At 37.6% G+C, this 10,097-nt stretch overlaps 3 protein-coding genes across 4 annotated transcripts; 1 reads left to right on the plus strand and 2 right to left on the minus strand.

The window, feature by feature from the left end:
- Positions 1-53: 53 nt before the first annotated feature.
- LOC104707903 (receptor-like serine/threonine-protein kinase ALE2) lies at positions 54-4,420 on the minus strand. The gene is made up of 8 exons (XM_010424355.3): positions 3,906-4,420; positions 3,005-3,421; positions 2,487-2,858; positions 2,047-2,259; positions 1,296-1,667; positions 922-1,165; positions 697-844; positions 54-609 (listed from the first exon to the last, which is right to left on the minus strand). Exons 1-8 carry the CDS (start codon positions 3,934-3,936, stop codon positions 229-231), a joined length of 2,178 nt encoding a protein of 725 aa, XP_010422657.2. The 5' UTR covers positions 3,937-4,420; the 3' UTR covers positions 54-228.
- Positions 4,421-5,560: 1,140 nt separating this feature from the next.
- On the minus strand, positions 5,561-7,768 carry LOC104707904 (beta-carotene isomerase D27, chloroplastic). 2 transcript variants are annotated; one of them, XM_010424356.3, is made up of 8 exons: positions 7,509-7,768; positions 7,316-7,408; positions 7,111-7,215; positions 6,892-6,991; positions 6,567-6,658; positions 6,387-6,467; positions 6,146-6,214; positions 5,561-5,845 (listed from the first exon to the last, which is right to left on the minus strand). In XM_010424356.3, the coding sequence occupies exons 1-8, from the start codon at positions 7,644-7,646 to the stop codon at positions 5,729-5,731; spliced, it is 795 nt and encodes a 264-aa protein (XP_010422658.1). In that variant the 5' UTR covers positions 7,647-7,768; the 3' UTR covers positions 5,561-5,728. The 2 variants fall into 2 exon arrangements, with proteins under 2 accessions (XP_010422658.1, XP_010422660.1); XM_010424358.3 differs by having other exon boundaries at positions 6,120-6,214.
- Positions 7,729-9,561, plus strand: LOC104707905 (pentatricopeptide repeat-containing protein At4g01990, mitochondrial). Its single transcript, XM_010424359.3, has 2 exons — positions 7,729-8,124; positions 8,200-9,561. Exons 1-2 carry the CDS (start codon positions 7,840-7,842, stop codon positions 9,430-9,432), a joined length of 1,518 nt encoding a protein of 505 aa, XP_010422661.2. The 5' UTR covers positions 7,729-7,839; the 3' UTR covers positions 9,433-9,561.
- Positions 9,562-10,097: the final 536 nt, after the last annotated feature.

Genomic DNA, 10,097 nt, shown 5'->3' on the forward strand with positions numbered 1-10,097 from the left:
GATCATAATTTAGATTAGTTTTTTTTAATCGGCAAAGTATTCATATGTGATGATTTGTGGTAAACATTTAATTAATTAACCAAATAAGAAACATATATTTACAAAATTTCATCCTCCAAGAAAGGAGAACCCAAAATCCAAAGAGCTATATGATCATGTCCCAAACTCAAAAGCTTCTCTGCTCGAAATTTTCTCAAAAAAAAAAAAAAAAAAAAAAGCATAGTTCTATCATCGGCCTTCGTGAAGATCTTCTGAGAAAACAGTTGTTCGTGTAATATTTTCATGATCAAATGCGCTTAGACCAGAATAAGGACCAGAAGAGAACATTGACGACGTTACTTCTGACTCGAACGTAGCTGATGATTGTCTCCGGTTAGGGCGAGCTTTATTTGAAGTGTTTAAAACCGGGTCTTGATATTCAACAACTCGTTGAACCATTTTAAGTGACTGAACCACTTCACCCATCGTTGGTCTCTGGCTAGCTTCAGGTGCAACACAAGCCGCTGCGATTGTGCAGACTCTTATGAAATCTTCTTTTGGGTATTTTCCTTCCAGTCTTGAATCGACTAGTTCTTCTAACCGGTCTTTGTCCCTTAGAATTGGCCTTGTCTGCATCCACAATCACATTTTTACACTCAAGACTTGGCCAATGAAAATACAAAAACCTGGAAAGGATTTGGAGGAGTTCTTTTTTACCCAAGTGACGAGGTTTTCTTGGCCTGAAGGTTGAGACATATCCACAGGTTTTCTACCAGTTAACAACTCAAGAAGAACCACACCGTAACTATAAACATCACTCTTGACGACTAGGTGTCCCGTCATTGCATATTCAGGCGCTACGTACCTGAAAACAGATTTTAGATTCAATAGGCAGAACTTAATGGTGTTTATGAAAAATTTCGAGAGGGATGAGCAACTCACCCAAATGTGCCCATAACACGGGTAGACAAGTGATTACCCTTGCCTTCAGGAGCTTGTTTGGCTAGGCCAAAATCTGCGACTTTGGCGTTGAAGTTGTTCTCAAGGAGTATATTAGAGGCTTTGAAATCTCTGTGTATAACCGATGGTTGTGAGTCTTCATGCAGGTAAGCAAGTCCTCTTGCAGCATCAAGTGCAATCTTCATTCTGGTGTCCCAATCAAGAGGACAGTTCAGCCCGAGAGGCCCTGAAGCATAAAAACCAACTTAAATAAATCACTCTTGTAGATAAATTTCTGCAGCAGTGAGTATACAATAACTTCTTTTGGTAATGTCAGATCTTAAAGTAGCAAGAGAAACGAAGAGTATAATTATTACCATGGAGCCAAGCCTCGAGGCTGCCATTTGGAACAAGCTCATAACAAAGTAGGTGCTGAGAAGAATCTCGACTGCTATAGTAACCCACAAGTTTCACCAGATTACGATGATGAAGACGGCTTAGCATATCAATCTCCACCTGAAATTCTTTATCGCCCTGTGGCCCTCCACTTGTTAGCTTCTTAATTGCTACAGCAGTACCATCGGCTAAGATGCCTCTGTAAACCTTGCCAAACCCACCTTCCCCTAGAATGCTAGCAGATTCAAAATTGCTAGTTGCTTCCTTGAGTTCTTCATATGACAGAAACCGTGTACTTGCTGGGTGAGGAAGAGATCCCCCTACTGAACTAGCGTCCATGTTCCTTGGTTTTACTGAAAGAAGGAAGATGCAATTAAGTTTTTACTAAAAAACAAGAATCAAATTGCCAGGATTTAGGAAAGTAACATAAATCACACTGGTAACATCGACATGAATCATTCATCATCTATGTATCCCTATGCTTCCTGATCCTTTTGTTTGATTTTCTACGGTCTATTGGCCTTTACATAAGGCAAAATGAGAGATCTAGAGTTGAAAAATAACGACACAACTTTAGACCCAACGGAAAAGTTGATATTTTCCCCCACATCTATGCTAACTTTCCAATGTGCTGTTCACATGCTGTGTATCTTCTGATATGATTCATGTATTTCGAACTGAGATCACCCTAACATAAAAGGTTTAATCCTTGTTATGAGAAGAGGTACATACCATCTTCTTTGTGAGGATCAGGAGCTTTATCTTCTCGGAGTGCGCAGGAGCAAATAACAAGCACAGAGATTATAGCAAGTATAAGCACACCAGAGGCTATAGCAAAGATAAGAATAAGATTTGGATGCCTCTTTTTCCCTGGAGATCTTACTGACGTAGACGCTGAGGATCCTTGTGATGGTGCTTTATGAGGTGAAGAAGCCACTGACGGTGCTGCAAACATATTAAGGCTTATATTAATGAAAATGTAAGGAAACACGGTTATATACTCGCAAAAGCATCGAACTGGGAGATGCTACTGTTAACAAAGTAAACTCTATCAGTCTACTTTCTTTCGGCTATGATATACTTGAGTGTGACCACAGATGTAAACTCAAATGTGCAGAACTGATGTGCCGATTGTATTCTTGCCCTGATACAATTGGAGAAAAGTAGTTTACCTTGAGAAAGTGCAGGGGCCTCAAACCAAGTAAGGTTTAGAAGTTTGTAATCTCCCACCAAAGAAGGGCTAAAATGAATCTTGTGGCTGATAAGCGAAGCGTTTATTGCTGATGCCTCACTTGCTGAAAAACTAATTCCAGAATGAGGGGTGATATCCATTGATATGTTCATCCTTGATAAGCTTAGCACATAAAAGTTGATCAGCTCGATTTGGTGAGGTAGGAGACCAAGCTGGGTAGCAAATTCGTTCATGAACATGTTCCAACTAGGAGTTTCAGAAACATTCAAGAGAAGGATGTCCAGCTTTATAGGATACACGCAATGGCAACCAATACTTCTTCGTTTAAGCACCATATCTGGTTTGCAACAATCTGGAAGATAAACAAATACACACAATGAATTTTGAACTACTATGCTATTCAAACGACAATTTAAAATGACTAAAGAGAGAAGAGAACGTATGTTATCCATTAAAGGGCTAATGTTTATTTAATTATGAATCTGGATAACGTCTTACTTGAAATGGAGGGGGACAAAGGTGGCTGAGTTAAGGCATCAGGAAGTGCATTATTACTAGATTGTCCCGGGGAAATATCCACCAAGCCGGCTCTGGGAGACTGAGCATTCTTTTTCACGGACGGTTTGGAGAAATGTGAGCTGGTAGGGGGGTGAACAGAGGCGACCAAACGACTATAGGGGGGAGGATACTGAGGTGTTTCTGCTTGTTGTGGTGCGAAATACTTTCTGTGAAACCGCGGAAATTGAGCTGGTAGGGGAAGATCAGGGGTAGCATGTGAAGTTGAAGGAGATAAAGTTGGTGAAACCGGCAGTCCTTCATAAAGAGCAGCAGCGAACTGAACACTGACGAGAGAAACCACACAATATACAAAAACCACCGATTTCAACGCCATTATTAGGATATCTCTTTGCGAACCTGAGATAGACATATCATTAGAAACAGTAAGATATAAGGTAAAACAAGAAATCTCCTAAAGCTAATCCATGTGATGGGTAAAAAAATTCAACTACTTGGGAGTAAAACAAGAGCTGTCTTTAAGCAACCTAATGAATCCCCACTACAAACCTATAGTCATGAAAAGATGCAAGGGCATGGTCCAAAATCAAACCTACTTTGCCTTTTTTAGCCTGGATAATCTAACGTATGGGTCCAGAGCTAAAGATCATGTACCATATTTAGAAACTATAAACATAATCAGTTTCAAACCTACATTTCTAAATTCCATATCGTGATTTGATTTCCATTTTTTCACTAACCAAAAATCAGAGTGACCTAACAAATAAAGAAAACAAAGTAACTAGGTCCCATAGACTAACTTTTGTCCCTCTTCGATTTCATTATTTCATAATCTTCGAGATCACTACACTTGAAAAAGAGAGTAGACGAAGAGTAAATTTACCAGAAGAGCTCGCGAGTAAGAAAATCTCCATCACCGACACTTTCCGTTGGCTTGAAAACCCTCAGATCTATAAATAAAAACTCGCCGCTAGAACAGAAACTCACAACGGATGAAGAAACCGAAACGCAAAAGACCTTAAACCCGGAAAAAAAAAACCTCTTCAGGGGGTTTTCAACGGTGGATCGGAGAAGGGAGATATATTTACACAAATAAACGGAGCTCCGGAAACCCTAGATTGAGAATCCGCCATCGTCACCATCGATTTCAGCTCCCAGGAAAACTTTTCCGTTGGCGGAGATTTCTTCGTCTTCACTCCGCTTTTAGTACTGTAGAAGAAGAAGAAGAAGCTCCTCCTTCTCTCTCTCTCTCTTTTCTTTTTAATTTTTTTTCTTATTAATAAAAACAAAGTTTTAATTCTTTATTCCAATATGTTTATTTTTTTGAATATTTTTTTTATTTTTGTAGATCGTTTCGGTTTTTGAATGCTCGACAAAAAGAAGAGAAGCGTGCGGCGTACTTGATTGAGCGTATATGTCCACGCAGGCTAAAATACGCCGTTAACGGGAAACGAACATTAACGGTAGCCAGAAAAATATTATAAAAAAAACGTCACGGTGTCACTGTCACTGTCAATTAAATATTTTTCACAAGCGGACTTCTCTGTTAATTTTTTTCAAAGTTACTGAATATATATACTTATATACACATACTAGGTTTTTGGTACACCGCGGTATATAAGTTTACCGGTTTAAAAATTTAGGTTTACTTGTTTAAATTGTTAAATTCAGAATATAACATGAGGTATGTTGTAGTACTGTTTGTTTATTTTACATAATCGTAATTTAATAAACTTAATTAGATATACCTAATATTCAAACGTCGATGATGTTAACAAAATAAAGAACTGATGATTTACTAATAATTAATAAAATAATTTTTAATATATATTAATACCCAAACTCATCTCGCTAGATATCCAAATACTATTTTTCTTCTTTGCTTAAGTACAACATGCACTTTTTTCAAAATCCAAATAACGAAAATGCAAAAAAATATAGTACCAAAAATCTTGCTAATCAAGTATACATTATCTTCAAAATATCTTAATTTTAGAATTGTTTACATATGATTCAGAAATAAGTTATGAAATATGATAATTCTTTTTGTTTTTCCTTTTTTTTGCAGATAAAATGAACAAATATGTATTGACGTAAAGATTAATTTGGGATTTGCACATATATTCTTATTGTTAGCATTAAATATTGTAATGAATTAAGGAGATATTTTATGAAATATTTAGGAATTTTACAAAACAAATATTTAATGAGATATTGTAGTTAGTCCTTGATTGATTAAGGAGATATTTTAGAAATTTTGTTCTGCACAAAATTTTGGTTTTAAATTTCATTTTATAAGTTAAAATTAAAAAATATTTATTATCAATGGCATATCTGTAAATAAGTGTGAACTTCATGATTTATTTCAAAAAATCATGATAATGTCTCAAAAAATGTATATATAGATAATATAGATAATAACTTAATATGTTGGGTTACTTCAATTCTCAATGTAGTGATCCATAGACTTTAAAGATTTATCATCCATCGTGATCTTCGCAGTCCCATAGAAGATCATTATTAAACGAACTTGAACAATACCTTATAAATAGTTTTGCATAGTAGAAGAGATATTATCTTGTCAAAATTATACAAAACTGACTGTTAAGTAAAGAAATTTATGTTTTCTTTCGTAATCACTAGAATCGAATCTAGAATGTTGATATACACAAGTTGCACAAGTATGGACATAAAAAAACCGACGATTTACGCCATAGTACACTCCCTGGACTTTAATTTCCGGCGGCGGGCGATTGAGCATGTCTCAAAACATGGTTCATTAACATTGCCATCATCCTCAGGTGGAGCTACTCCAAATTTAAACTGTTATGATTCAAACATGGAAAGACAAAAGAAAAACTCAGTGAGTATTCAAACATGGGGTTAATAACTGCACAAAGAAGATGCTAATAAAAATAAGAGCATTCGAAGAACTCAACATGTTTATTTTGATTAAAACCAATTGACAGTAAATGAAGTAAATCCATGATCTTGTATATTTAACCAAATCCTGGATTCTTTTCCAGTGGCAGATAAGATTACTCACAATTTAAGAGTTGATATGTCAATTGTTAGAGAAGGGGCAAGTAAGATGTACCTGGCTTAGACCAAAAAAAGATGTACCTGGCAACTATAATCTTTGAAGTTTGGTTCCATCACCAAAGGAACTCCCATGTAGTCTTTAAAGAATGTCTGAAAAATATTCCAAATTCCACAATTTCAGGGATCAATCAAAGAACATTACCTAAAGCTTGTAAGCTTTACCATTCTACCATGACTTAAGTCTTCAAATTAATGTCTTGTTTAGAACAGACACCAACTCAGTACAGTTATAAATTGGTTTAGTTGAATTGCAGAAGAATACCTGAGTTGGTAGTTTGCATGTGTTAATGCATACTCCTACACACTTGCTTTCTTCTAGATACTGACATTTCTCGACGAAAACCTACTTATATCCCAACTCCTCTTCGTTATCAAAAAGATAGTAAAACAACTGACAAAACGAATCATATGAAACAGATGCAAGGTTCAGTATGATCATTACCCCGCTATCCCAAGACTCTCCATTAGGAAGATCGATGACATTTACTTTAGACGGTCCCATTAACCATTGACAGGTAAGTACAGTAACTCTCGCTTGACAATGGGGAAATCAAACAGAAGAAAGAAGAAAAACCGATTAGCTCGCTGGATTCAAATAAGCCAAAGCATCCTATAGTCAGGAAGATAATAGGAAACCAAATCCGGGAAAAAAAACTCAAGCTTCTTTGTGCCTTCCTAATCTATCTATGATTCAAAATGTAGTTGTTACCCAAATATTTTGATAATTTTGAACTGACAAAGAGGATTGAAGATTCAACAGAACTCACCAACCATCAAAGCAGCTAATTTCCCTTGTGCTATAGGAGCAATGAGAAGCTTGTAGAGCTCTAAAATGAGTGGAGGAAACAACGATTTCAGTATTCGCACCTGTTTAACAGAAGTTATGCATTCGAATATTCGATCAAAGCTTTCCACATGCACCAAAAACTCAGAACTTTAGCCTACACACATTATCTATAAAAATAGTTTCTGGATGAGAAATATACCGCAGCATCACTAGTCTCCGACCTAGTTCGACCTTTCAACAAGAGAAGCTTCACCAACTCAATAAGTCCAACGTAGCCGGGTTTCTCTGAATCCGACCCGACTTCCTATTATTACACATACTTGAACATGAAGAAATAACATTAGACTAATGTCAAAACACTCAAAACTCATGAAGAAACCAAACAGATCCAATTTACAACTCACCTGGACCAATTTGTTCCGAAACGATTGCATGAAGAAATCGTCGAAAGGTCCTGGCTTGTACTCCAATTTCGAAGCTCCTTCATCTGATTTAACCTGAGAATCATCAAAATTGAAAATCACACATCTATAATATGTGCGTCTGTGTTACAAAATTTGGTCCAAGTGAGTTGAAAATTTGCAAAATTGGAATCACCTCTGAGGGCTCAGAGATACAGCAGCAACGAACACGCCGCGTGAAATTGGGACTTCGTAGGATTAACTGTGTAGAAGATGAATTGGGGAAGACGATAGTCCTCGTCGGAGGAAGAGGAAGTTGGAGAAAGATAGCCATTTCTATCTAACCTTGCAAGTTTTTCTTCAAGAATGGCCCAAATAACAACAATAAACTACACGCCGTTTATAGTAGTAGTACGAAAACGACACGAAGTCTTTTGTTTCTATGTTACCAAAACCCTAGCAAAATCTTGGATTCGACTGATAGTGAGATTTTTTGTTAATTCACTGAGAAAATTCAAAATCCGATTATGAATTCCGTTTCACGCTTCGCGAGGAGGTTCTGTGCAACGCTCGCTGCTGTTCCGGCGGAGATTAGCGTCGAGGCTTCTGCTTCTGCTTCTGCTTCTGTTCCGACGAAGGCGAAAAAGCATCCTTCGATATACAAGAAACTCTCAAGCCTCGGCACGAGGGGAGGCAAAATGGAGGAAACACTAAATCAATTCGTCATGGAAGGTGTACCTGTCAAAAAACATGAGCTTATTCGCTACGCAAAGGATCTTCGCAAGTTTCGTCAACCTCAACGCGCCCTCGAGGTTTGTCGTCTCTTTGGAATTGATTTGAACATCCCAATAGAAAGGACTCTGATTTATATCGTTTTTATGTGTTAGATCTTTGAGTGGATGGAAAGAAAAGAAATTGCGTTTTCTAGTAGCGATCACGCAATTCGTTTGGATCTCATTGCAAAGACTAAAGGCTTAGAGGCGGCTGAAAACTACTTTAACAGTTTAGACGATTCTTCCAAGAATCAGTCGACTTACGGATCCTTATTGAACTGCTACTGTGTGGAAAGGGAGGAAGAGAAAGCAAAGGCTCATTTTGAGAATATGGTTGATCTCAATCATGTGAGTAATTCTTTGCCGTTTAATAACTTGATGGCCATGTATTTGCGGCTAGATCAACCCGAGAAGGTACCTGAAGTGGTTGTTGCGATGAAACAGAGGAACATCACACCTTGTGACATCACTTACTCCATGTGGATACAGAGCTGTGGAAGTTTAAAGGATTTGGATGGAGTAGAGAAGGTTCTTGAAGAAATGAAAGCAGAAGGTGAAGAGACTTCTTCCTCGTGGGATACGTTTGCTAATCTTGCAGCAATCTACGTTAAAGTTGGTCTCTATGATAAAGCTGAAGAGGCCCTGAAATCTCTGGAGAGCAAGATGAATCCTCACTTGCGTGATTCATTTCATTTCCTCATTAGCTTGTATGCTGGAGTTTCAAATGCGAAAGAGGTTTATCGTGTCTGGGATTTGTTAAAGAAAAGACACCCTAATGTCAACAATACAAGCTATCTTATAATTCTCCAAGCACTGAGTAAACTCAATGACGTTGATGGAGTCAAGAGAATCTTTACTGAGTGGGAATCAACTTGCTGGACTTACGATATGCGGATGGCAAATGTTGCTATTAGCAGCTACTTAAAGCAGAACATGTACGAAGATGCTGAGGCTGTGTTCAATGGCGCCATGAAAAAATGTAAAGGTCAATTCTCAAAGGCTAGGCAGCTTTTGATGATGCACCTGTTGAAGAACGATCAGGCAGATTTGGCTCTGAAGCATTTTGAAGCGGCGGTTTTGGATCAAGACAAGAACTGGATTTGGAGCTCAGAGCTGATCCGTTTGTTCTTTCTTCACTTTGAGGAAGCCAAAGATGTTGATGGAGCAGAAGAATTCTGCAAAACCTTGACGAAATGGAGTCCCCTCGATTCTGAAACTTACACTCTTCTTATGAAGACGTATTTATCTGCAGGGGAAGCTTGTCCGGATATGAGAAAGAGGTTGGAGGAACAAGGGATTCAAGTAGACGAAGAGCAAGAATGTTTGCTTAGCAAGATTTGCACTTGATTCATCCTACAGCTTGACTCTGTCTAGACTCTAGTGATAAGTTAATGTTCTGTAAAACTACGCATTTGAAGCATTTTGTTCAGACTCACTGTTCACGTTATAATTTGCCTTCTATATGCGTTTATAAAACATGTGCGTACATACAGATACATTAAAAGAAAAATAAATAGCAGATATCAAGGAGGATCTATGCGATGCTCGCTATCCTGATGACGGCAAATAAAGCAGCGATTGGTATACGATAATCTCTTCATTATGGGAGAAACAATGGTGATGACGATGTTAGTCTCCTCGACCTCATACACCACCAGTCGAGGTTAGTCTCTTCATTCCTTTTCCTGCTTCAGCCCTTGCCTCACTGAACCAGTGAATTTATCATTTCTGGCGTGGATTAAATGCGGAATCTTAATTCGATGGATGAAGGTTCATGTCAATTAGTCGTTTCTTCCAATTTGGTTTGTGGCTTTCTTAGAAGGAAATTGGTAATGGTTTGAGAGGACAACTACTATGTTGAACTCAAGGAAGAGAAGGCAAATGCCCTTTTTGTGGACATGTCTTATCTTAAGTATTAGGATCAAATGTGTTTGTGTTTTTTCTTTTTAGATATATGATGATTACATGAACATATATGAGAATAGAGTTTCAGGAGGACTTGTAATAGAATT

The sequence above is a fragment of the Camelina sativa genome, chromosome 8 (genome assembly GCF_030686135.1).
Source record: "Camelina sativa cultivar CO46 ecotype springtype chromosome 8, ASM3068613v1".
Lineage (NCBI taxonomy): Eukaryota > Viridiplantae > Streptophyta > Magnoliopsida > Brassicales > Brassicaceae > Camelina > Camelina sativa.